Source organism: Marmota flaviventris, chromosome 6 (genome assembly GCF_047511675.1).
Source record: "Marmota flaviventris isolate mMarFla1 chromosome 6, mMarFla1.hap1, whole genome shotgun sequence".
In the NCBI taxonomy this organism is placed as follows: Eukaryota; Metazoa; Chordata; class Mammalia; order Rodentia; family Sciuridae; genus Marmota; species Marmota flaviventris.
Window position 1 is genome coordinate 37707169 of NC_092503.1, and position 17679 is coordinate 37724847.

Here is a 17679-nt window from a genome sequence, read left to right on the forward strand (position 1 = left end):
TGAAATATACTCTGTCCACTGTGCAGAAAACAAAGTAGAGGGAGAATCTGCAGAAGCAGGGAAGTCAGGTGGGAGGCTATTATAGCAGTTGAGGAAAGTGGCACTGTATCATTGTTCTTGGGCGAAAATACATATAAGAAATCTACCATCCACTTAACTATTCCTGAATTCTGAAAAGTCGTTCTCAACTGCTATCTCTTTCACCCTAATTACTGTCCAATCAGTCACCAATTTCTGCCACAACTACCTCTCTCCAATACTCCCAATTCCATTATGTCCTTTACAATCGCCAATTTCACCTTTCTTGGATTATAACTTCTTCATCTTTAATAACCATGCCAGGCACTTCCTCACTAGTATTACAAGTATCCTTCCACAATTCAAATCTACCTACACATTCAAGCTAGGGTAACCCTTATAAAACATGACTTTCTGTTACTATAATATCCCTCCTGGGCTTGCCATCCCTGGTCGTATAAACCTGAAACTAGTAAGCACGGTCCTTAACTGGGCATCCTGGTAGCTTTCCAGGTCATCTCTAGCTGATTCTCTTTCAAACACTCAGCATTCTAGTCTGGAGAAAGTATCCAAGGTTTACTACTCACACCTCAACCCTTCTTATGACTCTACCTTTCTTAAAATATGGCTTTCCCACCAAATTACTCACCTCTCTTGCCTCAAGTACCAACTCCTCAAGTGAGCACTTTTTTCTGTTCTCACAGGTAACTATAAGACTCAGCACAAAGGGTTGGACCCGGCAGGGTGACCATTCCTGCTGATGTACTCTAAGGATAAGGACTAAGCTTAGTGTATTTAGTCTCAACACCTGATTCAAATGGGCCCATGAACACATGAGAAGTGGTCTTAGCCATGACTTTCCCCTAAGGGAATATATAGTCAAGGATAAGAAGGTATATAAATGCAAAAATTGTTAAAACAACATAGCTTTCTTTCCCATTTCTCACAGAACCACTTTTCAAAATTTCACCTGTCCTCAAATGGCTTACAATATGTTTACTCGCAGTCATCAAAAACTTAGTCATCAGGTATGAATTTCCTGAACTTTCTCCCCACTCCCACATTTATCCTCTACTATAAACTGCCTCCTACTTGGTTCAACTCTCAAGCCTCATCTCACATCACTTCCTACTATATTCTGACTAAGGCCAAAATTCTACCTTATGGTGTCCCTTTATTGCTTAGAGTGAATTTTAGAAACCCCAAAGTTTCAGTGAAAATACCAAGGATAATCATCAGTTTATAAAATTACTGTTGTATGTAAACAATGGATCTCCTCTTTCTAGGAGAAGAAGGTGCAAGATTCTAAAGTCACTCAGCAGAAAACCAAATGGCTTCTATTTTTATTAATAGGTCAGGCTTTAGTTGTCCTTTTACTCACTGACAATTACTGATAATGAGATAACGATTTCTCCTACTTCGCTTGAATTAACCTTAAGTCATTTATATTCACAAAGTGACAACAGTTTATACAAAACAGCAGTTTCACTGCAAACACTTGAATACAAATGGCTTATGAAACATATTCCATGTTAAGTGAAAACCAATGAGGCTGTCACCAACGTGAAAGCCACCAAACTGGTGGTATTCATCTCCTTTTGTCAGCAAGACTTTAGGGTTCATGAAACAGATTTAAGCTATAATACGCAGTCTTCAATAAAGTGCAAGGAAGAAGGCAAAGAGATGGAAGAGAAAAACAGCAGGTTGATTTTCTTTCTTGTAATCACCAGAGAGTAAAATGAAATGTAAATGATAGTGCTGAATATAATGGACCTCAGTTCAACTTCAGGGTAATTACCCATGTCCGGCTTTTGTTTAAAAATTCTGCTCTCCTTATCAAAGCTTTCCACTGTTCTACATCTGGTATTGGACAGTAGCTATAGAAACCACTGTGCTAAAAGTTACACAACTATAAACAGCACTGGGCCATTTCCAAACCAAGGACAAGCAGGTCAAAAGTCTGGCATCCGATACTATTAAGAGAAATCTCTAGCCTTATTAATGAGAACAAGGTGAGGTTAGAAATCTTTGACTCTATATTAGGTACTTACATTTATTTTACTCTTAAAGAAATCTACTATTCTGAAATATATTAAGTTATCTAGAGTCTATGAAAATATGTTAATACATATTAAAATCATCACATCAAGAGTTCTGGAAAAGACTAGCAATTAACTATTGCACTTTGACATCTAGCACTCAGCACATAATTTCTAATTATAAAAAAAACATTGTGCATATTAATGCTTATCATGATGATACAGAAATATTAGCATATATAGAAATATTGGCATCTTTTTGGAGGGTCATGGAGTGGGAACAGGATACAAGTTCATGTTTAAATGTAAAAAAAAAAAAACCTAGAAAAATAATTCTAATTAAAGAATCATTAAAAAAAAAAAAGAAAAAAATACAAAGTGGAAAACCTGTCACTCATGTAAAACTTATAAAAGCCTCAGCAGATTAGAGTGACTCCACACTGAAATTTCTCATTTCCCTAAACCATTCATACCTTGGAGTATCTGAACCATATGTATATTTTGCAAATAATCTATGCTCAAGATTCTTTTACACTGTATTTTATTTATTTGGCAATGCTGAGGATTAAACCCAGAGTCTCATGCATGCTAGGCAAGTGCTCTACCACTGAGCTACATCCTCAGCCCCTATGTTATATTTCAAAAGCAAATTTTAACTATGATTGCCTAAAAACACAAGTGTTAAGAGATAGAGTCATAGGCTTTCTCCACCTTCAGTGAATTGCTTGTTCCTGCAAGTAATCATATCTAAATAACATCATAGGTTGCAGGAACTAATTATCTTAACTGATTGCCCTTCCTTATGTTGGTAAGGAAAAGGCTTTTGCTTTTTCTTGATTTACCAGAAACAGTAATTTAAAACTATTATTATGGCCATGAAGTCCAGTCTGTTTGGCAAAATCATTTAGTTCCAGGGGTATGAAAGAAAAAATGATAGATCCTTCAAGATTTAAACTCAAGAAAAAGTATCATTAGCAGCAAAAGGAAATTCATTTGAGCTAAAGTAGACCACAGTAACCTGAAAGCTGAATTCAAGCAGGCTGATATGCAGCATCACCAAGCTCCTACCCTGCTTCCATGACACTTCCAAATACCTCAAGTTAAAACACAATTTAAGGCTGGAGTTGTGGCTTGGCAGTAGAGTGCTTGCCTAGCATGTGCGAGGCCCTGGGTTCGATCCTCAACACCACATGAAAATAAGTAAAATAAAAGGTATTGTGTCTAACTACAATTAAAAAATAAATATTAAAAAACCACAATTTAATATTATAATAAATTAAATATTATCTATAAATTTAATATTAAAATTAAAATTAAATCTGTTTCCTTCTGACTTTCTATGCAAAATACTTTTTAAAAAGGTTCTCTCTCTCACACACACATCATGATTTGATGGTAATAAGTTAGAGACTGTATGAAGACCCAGACTGGGTTTACATTCAATTACTAATTACATTAATAATGTTCTTGTGTCATCTTGACTTATTTTTCTCATCAATAAGTATCATCTACATCTTATTAAATGTATTATATAATTTAAATACTTCTACCTAATCTTTAATCTTTCATAGTTCTACTCAAAAGGAAAATGTGCACAGTGCTGGCAAGAGATAGGCAAAAAATCACAAAATACTTCAGAAGCAAAAGTCAATTAGATGAAACTATCTTCAGTTCAAATAGCTGCCAAAGAAAACCCAAACTAACGACATTCATCCTAAGTTAGGATAATGTATAACGAAAACAGGCACAAGCATTATGTTAGTAAAACACCACAGTTTATGATGTACAACACTAATATTATTTTAATACCTAGCCTAATTCACATACTCATTTCTTCCACTTTGAGTCATGCAAAGTCATTTTCTCAATGTCTATTCTCACCTTTCCTCATTTAAAAAATATTATTATGCTATTGGTTCTTTTCCCCTTTGCAGTTCCAAAAATTTTCAGTCTTTATTCAGAAACCTAAATTTTGTACACCCTCCACTCTCATTAATGCATGCAGCAGCTTCATGTTACTAGACCCTTCAATTCAACCCGAAATAAAAAATTACATGAATTTTTATCACCTGCCACTATGACCTTCCAATGTTCCTTATTTTAAATTACACTATACTTGGTGGCTATAAAAAACAATGAACACTGACTTATACAATATAATAATTTTAATCTAAATTAATATCTATATAATATATAGAATTAAATTTACCTTGACTTCAGTATTTCTCAAATGACTACAAGAATAAGGTAGCATGTAAGGTAAACAAGTCATAAAAAAAGACGGGGGTGCTCATAATGGCCCATTTAATTCAATGGCAATTAAAAGTAATTGTACTTCAACAAACATCTATTATAGAGAAGACTATAAAAGTTGCATAAATTTTTTAAAAAGACCTCAAAAGAGTCTTGAAAAGGGCTACTCTGGGTACTATTTCATTTGCCCAAGTAGATTCTGGCAGAAGGGTTGAGAGAATATTGTTTTTAGGAGACTTTCACTGAAGACATAACTATCATACTTATATCCTGAGCTTTTCTAGACAACTTTGGAGACCAGTACTTTTATCTGATGAATTTTATATGAAAAAAATTTTTTTACAGCATAACCACTGTGACCACCACCATATATAGCAGCATTCAGTACATGCAAGAGGGGAAATAAATTCCAATAAAACATTCTGCCATGTCCCCATGAGAAACACGAGTTTAAGGGGAAAAAAAGACTCTCTTTAAAAGAAATCAGCAACATGATGTTCACAAATATTTATCTTTTGTCTATTTACTTATTTTTGTGGATGGGGATTAAATCTACCAGCATCAACCAGGAGCTATATCTCCAGATTCTAAAATATTTATCTTTTAATCTTGGTATATTCTAAAGAGAAGAATATGTTTTGGTAGAAAAGCAACATAATGTAGAAAAAAAAAGATTATCAAATTTCAAGTACACAGAGTATTTGGGGTCTTAATTTTGCACTTAACTATTTAAGTGTCTGGGATAGGCTTAGGCTACTTCATCTTCTCTGAAATGGGGAAAATAATAAGCTCAAAGTGACACAATAAAAGTGTCACGTTTCATTCATTTAGCTTCTAGGATATATCAGTTAAGAAGAATGACAACAAACAAGATCTTATCAGGCACCTTCATAATTTTAACAATGATTCTCAAGAATTTTCTTCTTCACTTATGTACATATATAAATACACCACAGTGACATCATGTATAATCACAAGACTGGGATCCAAATTAGAATAAAATGTACTCCATGTCTGTGTAAATGTTTCAAAATATACTCTACTGTCGCGTAACCAAAAAGAACAAATAATAATAATAATACTGATAACAGCAATTTTTAATAACAAAAAATAATTTCTTCCTTCACTGCTTATATAAAATAAGCAAGAAAACTACTGCCAATAATAAAGTTGTATACAATATCCATATTCTTTCAGTAACTTTTATAATTTATGTCTACATTTTAAATGAGAGAAAGGGATAATACTCTATAACAACATATTAAGTGGGCCAAAAGTTATACTGAAGTTAAAATTAACAAGTGATAAATTAAAAATGAAGAGACACAATACACAAAAGTGTAAAAGTCTACAATTAATAGTCTTCCATTGCCAAAATCAACAATGTTGAGAAAGTCTGAGAATAATTTGTTAGATACATGTGAGAACTGTTTGACAATTTCATGTCATCACTTACATTACAAAGAATTGGGATCTTGCTGCAATTATATACACTCCTCTCTACACAAACAGAAGGTAGAAATGAAGTAATTAAAAATCAAACATGATTAATTTAATATGACAAAGTATTTTCAGATATAATAAACTCCTTAGTTAAAATTCACTGACTAAATTTGATGTCATAATGTGAAGATCATTTCAAAACATTGAGTATTAGGCTTTTCCTTATTTTTAAAATGCAATTTCAAAATGACAAAAGTAAAATGATAAAAGGAAACCAAACAAAACTAATGCTGCCTTTATAGGTTTAAAAATACTAAAGGGGAATGGCCTTATTTATCAATTTAATATAGAACAAAAAAATCTCAAAGGCCTAAAATACTTGAGTTTGAGATACATTGCTTGAGGAAATATTATCAATCTGGGGGAAAATATTAGACTTAAAAAAATTAAACTCAGTCAGAAGAAAGCAAATATAAAATTAGCCCACAATGAATATTAATTTTTAAATTTTCATTAGCATAGAAATGTCTGATTTACTATTTCCTTTATTAATTATTAAAGAATCTCCTCCATATCTGTCTTATTCTTTGGAACACTATACGTATATGCCACTATAGAATCTAAAAGTAATTATTCTGCTTTTTCTGAGTACTGCTCATGTACCTTGCACATAAATGTTATTTACTGTTATTACTAACTCAAATGATTTACATTGAATGCTATGATTTCTAACAGCTGTAATATTACTATTTGAATTATCAAATGCCTCACTTTCTTCTAAATATCAGAATCAAGTATAAAGTAGCCGACTGGAAAAAGAGAAAAAAAGCATACTCTAACATACAACAGAAGCCTCTTATTCAGTGTGATCAACACTGATAATGGCATAACTTATATCCGCCCCCTAAAATTCACATGTTGAAGCCCTAATCCTCAATGTGACTACATTTAGAGTTGGGGGTCTTTAAGGAGGTAATTATGGCTAATAGAGTACAGAAGGATATGGCTTTATCCAATAGAATTGGTGTCTTTGTAAGAAGAAAGGCAAGAGGGAGGACTGCCCAGAAGATAGGCCATGTGAGGGCACGCAAAAGGGAGGACATCTGCAATCCAGGAAGAGATGTCTCATCAGAAAACAAACTGCCAACACACTGATCTTTGAACTTCCAGCTTCCAGAACTATGAAAAAATAAATCTGTAATTTAGGCACACACATTTGCTTTGTAAATATATAAACATCTTAATTTAACTTTAAAAAGTGTATATTGATTTTTTAATCTTTTTGATATAAAGTAGGCCTATAAAGATTTCCAATTTGACTTCTATAAGATGATACTGGAACCTAAAGATTCTTTCAAAGCAATCTGGGTCCAGTAATCAGTATTTTCCAACACTTTCCCAATTTGTGTTTTTTTTTTTTTTTTTTTTTTTAGCAACTAACTTTATCCTGTCTTCTAAAGCACTCAATTTAGTTTTTATAAAAATGACAATTTTATTCTTATATTCCTATTTCACTAGTCTAAGTATTTCACTAGATTATGTAATTACTATAACAAATCTATTTGGAATTAACAGCTCTGGGAACACAACTGGCTCTTTGTAAACAGACCATTCAGCTAGTAGGAACAAAAGCATATGGATACTGTAGAGATGAAGCAACTCACCAGCTCAAAGCATTCAACACATTACAGGGCATCAGGCAATGGGTTTTAGAGCAGCAGTGGTCGATCAACTGACTTTAAAATGTGTAGTAAGAAAAGAGGCTCTAATGTCCAGCCAAATAAATGCTGGTATTTAAAACTGTCATTTTGAAAGACTGTCACTGTGCCAAACAATATGGAAACTACTTCTAGAATTTCTGATATACAATGTTCTAAAGGTTTAATGGTAAATCATTATCCTTGGAACATGATTTAATTTTCAAAAAAACTTAATAATTAAGTAAACTGTCTGATATAAAATTTCAGCAGCAAAGTCCAAATTTTTAAAAAGGCAAAGCAATAGTATAAAGCAAAATAACTATTTAATATGAATGTATTTCTTTAAAGGTAAACAAAAAAGATAAATTTTAAGAACATGCTAAATAATTATGACATTAATAAAATGAGTACAAAGACACCATCTCAAGTATGTCATTTGAATATAAACTTCTAGTATTTTTACTTTAAAAACTACTATCATACACACTCATTTTGATCACATTACATATATCTATATGTCTACGCATGTAGACATGTATATGAATGTATGTACTCGGGCTGGGGATGTGGCTCAAGTGGTAGCGCGCTCGCCTGGCATGCATGCGGCCCGGGTTCGATCCTCAGCACCACATACAAAGATGTGTGTCCGCCGATAACTAAAAAAAATAAATATTAAAATTCTCTCTCTCTTTCTCTTTCTCACTAAAAAAAAAAAGAATGTATGTACTCATAGACACACATATCAACCACTTCCATATATGTATATCTTATTTTTCTGAAAAGCTTTGATATTGAAGCCTAATTACTGAGGATAATTATGTCATACTGGAAATTGTGAACATTATTCAGTCATAAAAACAAAATATTTTGCATACAAAAAAATCACTGAAATATTTTGCATACAAAAGTGACATAATAAATGCAGCGTTTTCAGAAAATTTATTTAAGAATGAGGTGTGAAGGACAGAGATCATTTGGGAGGAGTTGGTCAGCATAAACCAAGTGTATAGAACTAAGTGTAAGGACAGTAAGTGGAAATAAGGACAGAAATAAGAATGACTTAAAATAACATACATTAACAGCACTTTACAAATAATAGTTTTCACTACTATAAAAGATCCTTAAGATGTAAATTAAATGAAAATAAAGATAGAGATGGGTATGACAAATATTCAGACACCACCATCCTGCACTTCTGCTGACTCTGCCAACACAAAAGGTGGGTTCATTCATCTAGACTGTTGTCAATCCAGAGAAGTGAAGCCCAAAAAGCATTTATAGATCTAAACTAAGCTCCATTATGAGGCATTACTCATATCAATTCTGATCTGGATAGGAAATAACATGTTTTGTTCTTTCTCAAGCTTACATGAGTTGTGTATATGAGAGACAGAAAGAGAGAAGAGGAGGAGGATGAAGAGAAGGAAAGAAGGGAGGAGGAAAGAAGGGAGGAGGAGAGGGAATGAATATAAACACTGAGCCTTAACAAATTAGGCCTTACTTTCTTCCTCACATAAACAAATATCTTCTCTTTATTATAGTCTGCAATTAAATAGGTTCTACTTTTGCAACAAGGATGTCAAATAAAGCTTGAGAATTTAGGGTCAACTTCTATTACTCTTCTATTCAATTTCTATATTCTACTCCTACTCTCTAACCCAAACCAAATGACACAAATCTCTCTCTCTTTTTTTTTTTTAAAGAGAGAGAGAGGGGGGAGAGAGAGAGAGAGAATTTTTTAATATTTATTTTTCAGTTTTTCAGTTTTTATGTGGTGCTGAGGATCGAACCTAGCACCCTGCACATGTTACCACTTGAGCCATATCCCCAGCCCTGACACAAATCTCTTTAACTCTTCCTGAACTTAATCTCTTTAATCTCTTCCTGAACTCATCAGGGAAACTCAAGGACTAACATTTACAAATTCTACTATGGAAAAGCAACTTTAAAAATTCTAGTTTTGATTCCTCCAAAATTTATTTTAAAAATACTCCAGCAATTTACCTCGAATTTCTTCACCTTTTCCATTGTGATCAAGCGCCTTGATGTGTGACTAGAAAGCTTCTGCTCACAGTTGCTGATGAGTTTCAGGCAAGGGTGCCAGGGTACCATCTCTTCAGTGTACCTGAAGAAAGAATAGCTAACTAGTATGAACTCACATGTGCAATCCACACAGGATCATCATGGGGGTATAACCACTGTGGTGAGGGAGGTCTTTCCTCTACATGAGGTACCATTTTATTCCACATATGCTAACTGTCCACAGAATCCATAAATAGCCTACCTGTATTTCAACAGCAAAGTATTTAAATATTACCACATCAAAAAAATGCAGTTTATTTTTTTACCCCTTGAAAAGAAAATGAGAAAGGATATAAGTACGTTTTTTAAAGAGCACCAAACATTTAAATCACAAATATGATTTCATACTAAATGATCCCACAACAGCAGGTCTTACAGAGAGATGTACATCCTACAGTCCCCAGACATTCATGACATACTGACTGGTTTGGAGACTTTTATAAATTACCAAAATATAAAGTGCACTATGGCATATACTTTCCCCTATAAAATGAAATGCACCTGCAAAATTACAATGACATCTCGAGATCTATGTTAAATTTGTAAATACTAGACTAAAGTTATTTATACAACTATTCAAATAAACTAAGCACGTAGATTATATCAGTCATCTGGTCACATTAACTAGGAAATAATACTGAAGCCATGACAATGGGTGGTGGAGACTGTGCTCTTCAATACATGTACCACATGAAAGATGCAATAGTTTGTGACCTGGTATCTCGCAGGTTGTTGGTACCAATCTTGGCAGAGGAAACAGGTGACAAATATGGAACAAAGTTCTGAAGCAGAATGTAGAATAAAAGCAGGGAAGAAACTCACCAGGTATGAGCATCTTTAGAACACTGATTAACAGATTTTTTTTTTTTCCTTTGCAAATCTTTACGCCTTTCTGGATAGTCTCTACACACATTTATTATAGGTAACCTTAATGCTCTGATCCAAAATGAGAAAGGTACTGACTAAAAACCAAGATCTTTAACTATTCTAATGTGTCAACACCGCCTTCACCATCACTCTTTCTGACTTTGCCAGATCTCTGACCTTCAACAAGCTCTCCCTTATTACCTCAACCAAATGCTCAGAACCTTCACCACCCACTTACCAAGCAACATTCATACGGCAACTTCACTTTATTATCAGTAGGAGCAATTCTCTTGAAGTCATTCTCTGACTCTTTCCTTAGAGCTTTACAAGAAGTTATAACCATTTCAGTTTCACTTCATGTAAAAATTCTTTAATATTCTCTAAATAGTCAGAAATATACTTCTTATAGAAGTACATCTCTCTGTAAGGCCTGCTGTTGTGGGATCATTTAGTATGAAATCATATAACTACAATTAAAAATGTCTTGCCAAATCTGATGAGGGAATTTTATTAGGCTTCTTAGTCATCATTTTTAATTTTTAATTGAACTTGGGCAAACAGCCACAGTTTCACTCAGTAGCTTAGTGACTCCTATTATCACTTCCAGCACACATGAGCCAACCTTATGCCCTGTCTTAAATGAACAGAACACAGATGTTCAGGATCATTTGAAAGTAGTCAAAATTCTTAATAAACCCCAAGCACCAATAGATTATAGTGATATCATATAGTAAAGTCTCTTTGAATGGTAAGTATCGACCACAGAGTACAGAGGAAGGATAGATTATTTCGGCTGAGAAGCAATAGAAAAGTGTCAAAGAAGGGGTGACAATTAAGCCTCATCTTGGAAGATGACTAGAATTTTACTAGCAGAGGAAAGAAAGGCCATAACAGAATAAGCTAAGATGAAAATATAAAGATATTGTGACAATGGTAAAATATCTTATATACTGGATTAGGGAGAGTCTAGACAAGACGAAAAATAGCAAAAGTTTGCAAGTTTTAATTTCTTTACTAGAATTAAAATCATCAAACAATGAAAAAATTCTTTATAATTAGTTCTGACAACTTTTCAAATGCAACTGAGCTTTTAGGTAGTATTTTGTTTTTATTATATCTAACTGAATTTTCAAAATGCCCTGTTTCAATAATACCTTAACTTAATCATAATATGTACTTCTTAATTTTGAACTTGAGTCATATAACAGGATTTGATTAAGTAAGTTAATTCTACAGCAGGACTAAAAGTCTACATTCACCATACTAGAAACAAAAAACTCTTAAAACCAATCTATGCTAAGTTAAAATTTTTGTACTTAGTCTAATAAAAAACTATATTTTCAATAGAAGATAAATAGACTAATTCTAAACTGTTTAATTTAGAAGCAAGAATATTATTTAAAACCTATAGATGACTTTGGTCTTAAATTCTTGCTACTGTGTTATTTTACCAAAAAAAAAAAAAAAGAAGATTTTTGGATTATATATACTACAAAAGTAAAAATGGTTCATTTTTCTAGCATAAACTCAAGATAAACTACGTTCACTGTAAGCTAGCAATTAATAAAAATAATTTGTTGAAAAGATCCTTTAAGACTTAAGGGGAGAAGAAACAATAGAGGTCTAGTAACGAACATTAGAGGATCTAGAAATAATGCTCCAGATTCAGATAAGAGAAATAAATGCCACATGGTCTTCCCATGTGTGCTAGCCACACACCTGGAAAAAGTCTATCTATCTCTCAACATAATCTTCCCATGTCTGCTAGCCACACACCTGGAGAAAGTCTATCCCTCAACATAAAATCTAAGGCAAAAAAAGAATCAATTAAAATATGTCTCCCATGTTTATTTCTAAAACATTCCTTTGCTTATATGTGTTTGAACATATCCTTTTGTGCAAAATTGTTAAAATTTTAGAAAAGTCACTAAAAAAATATCTAGTGTAAAACTGGTCTTTAGAAATAACATTTAAAGTACCTACAAATTTAACTTTTCTAAAGGAATAAAAGAACTTCAAAAGAAATTCTTAATCACATAAAATTTCAATTATATTTAAATAAAAAACTAAAAGAGTGGACAATCAGGTATGATAGAACATAAGGATGTGTACAAAAACAAATGAGGAAACTTTTAAAGTACAGAAGAGCCAGCCCACAGAGATTCCCACTAGTTAAATCTGGGACAACTGGAGCAACAAAATAAATAATAATAAGTGATAATTCAATGAAAAATACAGGAATACATGACTCTATGCTACTTCAAATAAAATCATAAACAAATGAGAGAGAAGGGAAGGGACAACTCTCCTTTATAGAATGCCAATGTACAAATGCAGAAAAAATGATGGAATGCAAGTCATCATTTGACAACCACCATATTTGTGGGTATAAAAAATGGGTTTGTCAACTGAGCAGGGTCTGATAAAGTACAAGATATTTTTGTAATCTTTGGAAATTCTAACCAAAGAAAACGACCACTTTGAATTGAGACCTAATAGACAACAACATGACCAGATGGTCAAAGTTAACATCATAAGGCAGACTAGATGCCCCATGATGTGCTGCACAAAGAACATTTTCTGTATTATTCCTAGTACGAAAGCATTACCTCAGTCTTTTCATAGAGTAAACATGTATTCTGCTTGAGGGTCAACCCTCAGAATATGAATCACATACTCTATAATTAAACTGTTGAAAACACAAAAAATAAAGAAAAATTGAAAAATATTCCAGACTGGAAGAGACTGAAAAGATAATGTAGAAAAATATAGCATATTTTCCTGTATGGATTGAAATTGGTAAAATGTGAATCCATGAACATGACAAGCAACTGTTATCAATGCAGATTTTCAAACTTCTATAGCTGACGGTGGTAGCCAAAAATACTAGTTTCTAAAAAATACAATGGAGTAAGTACAGGTGATAAGGCATTATGCCTGCAGCTTTACAAATGTGTCAAAAGAGACTAATGATATGGGTATGTGCAGGAATAGAAGGTAAGGGTAAACAATGGCTAATATTTTGAAAATCTGAATGAAGGTAGAGATGGGAGTTTTATATTTATATTTGATACTTTTTTGTAAGTTTGAAGTTACTTCAAAATAATTTTTTTTTTTTTTAAATTTTAGCTCTGCAACTTAAAATAAAAAGCAGGTGGCTTGCTTCTGTTATGGTCTCAAGAGGAAGAGCTGTGGAAAAGGAGACAGGAAACAAATATTTCAAGCAGCATTTTGGCAAAAGGAAGAGGAAAACAAAAGCAGTAGCTAGAGGACCCCTATAATATGGACAGAAAAGGTGTATTTGTTGTTTTTGTTGTTTATGTTAAACATAAACAAGGCTTTAAATATATGCATAACTTTTTTAGACCTTTGCTTTAAAAAATATTTATTACATTTAAGGTAATCATAAGAGACAGTATTTATGAAAGTTAGCATTCTTTAACACATGAATATCTCAGCTAAATTGCTGAAAATTACTATGTGCAGACTGCTAAAATAGCTACCGTATAGCTATGATACACTAGACACTGAGGTAACTATGGTGTAAAACAGGCATTGGCAACTTTTTCCTGTGAAGGGCCAGAAAATAAATCATTTCAGTTTTGTGGACTACATATATTTTGTCACATATTCATTTCTGTGCACGTTTAACAATCCTTTTTAAGTGAAAAAACCAGTCTCAGCTCAAGAACCTTACCAAAACAGACCGAGAACCATATCTGGCCCATAGGCTATGGTCTGCCCACCCCAAATATAAAAAGGTCAAAAACAATCCAATCAATAATAGGAAAGGGATTATTTTTCATACTTATGTAGGTAAACAAAAGCTATCAATACATATTAAATAAAAGATACCTTGAATAAAATTAGAGGTAAGGGGAAAATTATGTTAGATATGCAAACATTTTAAGAAAAACAAAATTAAAATTACATACTCTGGTGTATACACTGGTAACCAATAGACTAGTCTTCCACCTAATACGAGGGTCTCAGCTGCAAAGTTCAACAGGTCAAAAAACATATCACTCAAGTGATAACTCAAGGAAACAGGAACATGGCTTTCTGGACTATATAAAGAAAACAAAATTTCAAAATCAGTGAAAATTTTAAGACTACTGAAATTAACTAAAGAGAAGAAGCATGCTTCTCAAAGTAATAACTCCTCATATTTAAATTTTACTTACCACTTCTCTATCCCCCTTGGTATTTCTTTCTGTGAACCTGTTCTTCTTGTAGATTCTCTGATACCATATGGAGCTAGAGAGAGAATAAGTAATAGTGAACAAATCACCAATGAAGGGCAAATAGATATAATGTGCCTCCAAATGTGACACCAGAGGATACAACATCGCCTACGCACTATTCCAACTGAGAATAACTAACATAAAAAGTTGACTGTATTTTCAAAAATGTCTATGTCATAAAAGACATAGTAAGGCCATGAAAGTATCAGAAATAAAGGAAACCCCAAAGATATCATTACTAAATCCAATAACTGACTCTGGAGTGGTTCTTATACTCAAGAGAAAAAATATGCTGTAAAGGATATTAATAAATTAACTAACAAAATTGGATGACAATCTGTAGATTAAAGTATTGTATCAGTATACTGAAACTGAGAACTCTTTAGCTTTCTAAGACACTCCTTATTCTTAGGAAATATACACTAATGCACAGAGGTAAAGGACCACAATGTACACAACTTATTCTCAAGTTCATTAAAAAAAATTAATATACATACATAGTGGTGAAGCAAATAAATTGTTAATAAAAAGCCCAAATTTTCATAAAATATATTAACTCTGACATTGTTTTTTCCTTTGTTCTTTTTAGTTATACATGACAGTAGAGTATTACACCAACACTGTAATGCCTTGATAGTTTTTCTTTTATTAGAATTGAAGCCATCTAAGTTATTAAAAAACTAAACAGGGCTGAGATGGTTCTTGACTTTTCCACTATTTATAGATTACTGCCAAATACTATTTAAAAAGGTAGATCTAGTCTTAGATAGACAACCTAAAAATCCTAAGATTTCACAAGGCATAGAAAATAAGTTCTCATTCATATTTCTGAAACTTATTTCACAGAACCCCAAATTTATTCTAAGTCTAGAAAGGAGATACCAGTGAAAAGGACAAGACAAAACCTAAGAGGCTTGCAATATGTGACACCTGAAACTCTCTTCTCTGAGATGTGCTACAACGACTCTAAACAACATTTTAGTATGCTAACAACCAATTAATTAATTAGTCAATATAAAAACAAATGTCTCAAAAAACAATATGCTGAAGGGAAAAACAGGTGGTAAGTTATTATATTTGTTTAAAAAAAAACCCAGAAAACCCATAGTTACTTAGTTCAATTATAATCATAATTAGTTCAATTATAATTATTACATTAATAATTTTCTCCTTTCCTATGTGAACAAATTGGGAGAAGGAGTACTACTTGTACAAGTTGGCATTCTGTGTCTATGATGACACATTTTGTACTTTACAGGGAAATGACTAGACAACTAATCCCACTACTATTTTTGTATAAAAATAAACTTACGGTCAGTGATAATGGCATCAAAATATGTGCCCTTCCTCCAGGAAGGTTTAGATGCATCTGAAACCAGTACATCAAGGTAATATTTCTCTAGACCATACTGACGAAGATTGGCTCTGATATTTTCATCTGGTCCTCTCCATTTCTGGTTTTTCCGACTAGCCTTTCCTTAAAGAAAAAAGAAAAAAAAAAAAAAAGAAAGAAAAGAAAGGTAGAAAGTATTAGATAAAACAGAACATTCTTATTTCCTGTTGTTTAGCTAAAAGTCACGTTTTAACTCATCTAAACCCACACTTATATAAAATTTGCTTTGATTTAAAACCTTCATTTTCTTTTTTTCCAGTCAAGCAACCACATATTCATACTAGCTTAACTGCTATGAGTTATGAGGAATTTTATTTTTTAATTTATTTTTTATTTGTTCTTTTTAGATACACATGACAATAGAGTATACTTTAACATATTATAAATACAAGGACTATAACTTAGGATCCCATTCTTGTGGCTGTACATGATGTAGAGTTTCACTAGTTGTATATTCATATATGAACACAGGAAAGTTACATCCAATTCATTCTACTGTCTTTCCTATTCTCGTTTCTCCCTCTTCCCTTCATTCCCATTTGCCTAATCCAACGAACTTCTCGCCCCCACAATACACCCACCCTTATTGTGTGTTAGCATCCACATATTGGAGAGAACATGTGGTCTTTAGTATTGAGGGATTGGCTTATTTCACTAGCCACAATAGTCTCCACTTCTATCCATTTACCAGCAAATGCCATAATTTCATCTTCTTTATGGTTGAGTAATATTCCATTGTATATATGTACCGCACTTTTTTTAATCCATACATCTGTTAAAGGGCACCTAGGTTGGCTCCATAGCTTAGCTAGCATAGACTGAGCTGCTATAAACATTGATGTGCTGTGTCACTGTAGTATGCTCATTTTAAGTCCTTGGGATATATATCGCAGAGTGGGATAACTTGGTCAAATGGTGGTCCCATCACAAGTTTTCTGAGGAATCTCCATACTGCTTTCCAGAATGGTTACACCAATTGTAGTCCCACCAACAATATATGAGTGAACCTTTGCCCCACATCTTGCCAACATTTATTGTTACTTGTATTCTTGTTTTTTTTTTTTTTTTTTTTGCCCACATCTTGCCAACATTTATTGTTACTTGTATTCTTGTTTTTTTTTTTTTTTTTTTTTTTAAGTTATTTTGTTTATTTATTTTTATGTGGTGCTGAGGATTGAACCCAGGGCCCCACACGTGCTTCACAAGTGCTCTACTGCTGAGCCACAACCTCAGTCCCATTCCTTCTATTCTTGATACTTGCCATTCTGATTGGCGTTAGATAGAATCTCAGTGTGGTTTTAATTTGCATTTCTCTAATTGCTAGAGATGTTAAACTTTTTTTCATATATTTGTTGACTAGTCATATTTCTTCTTCTGTGAAATGCCTGTTTAGTTTCTTTGCTGGTTTATTGATTGGGTTATTTGTGGGGTTTTTTGGTGCTAAGTTTTTTGAGTTCTTTGTATATCTTGGAGATTAATGCTCTATCCAAGGTGCAAGTGGCAAAGATTTTCTTCTATTCTGCAGATTCTATCTCACATTTTTGATTGTTCCCTTTGCTATGAAGAAGCTTTTTAGTTTAAAATCATCCCATATATTGAATTTTGCAAGTAAACCATTATCTTTATTTCAATTTGTTATT

The 17679-nt window shown here is 32.9% G+C and overlaps 1 protein-coding gene across 8 annotated transcripts in view; it reads right to left on the bottom strand.

Moving 5' to 3' along the window:
• The window catches only part of Trmt11 (tRNA methyltransferase 11 homolog), a 131238-nt gene that overhangs the window by 87389 nt on the left and 26170 nt on the right, over positions 1 to 17679 (bottom strand). For 7 of the 8 annotated variants that reach the window (XM_071613050.1, XM_071613053.1, XM_071613056.1 and 4 more), the window contains 4 exons: positions 15959 to 16123; positions 14587 to 14659; positions 14338 to 14469; positions 9458 to 9578 (listed from right to left, as the gene is read on the bottom strand). In XM_071613050.1, coding sequence (XP_071469151.1) covers positions 9458 to 9578; positions 14338 to 14469; positions 14587 to 14659; positions 15959 to 16123 — 491 coding nt within the window. The remainder of the gene's footprint in view (positions 1 to 9457; positions 9579 to 14337; positions 14470 to 14586; positions 14660 to 15958; positions 16124 to 17679) is intronic. The other variant, XM_071613054.1, reaches the window with a different exon arrangement.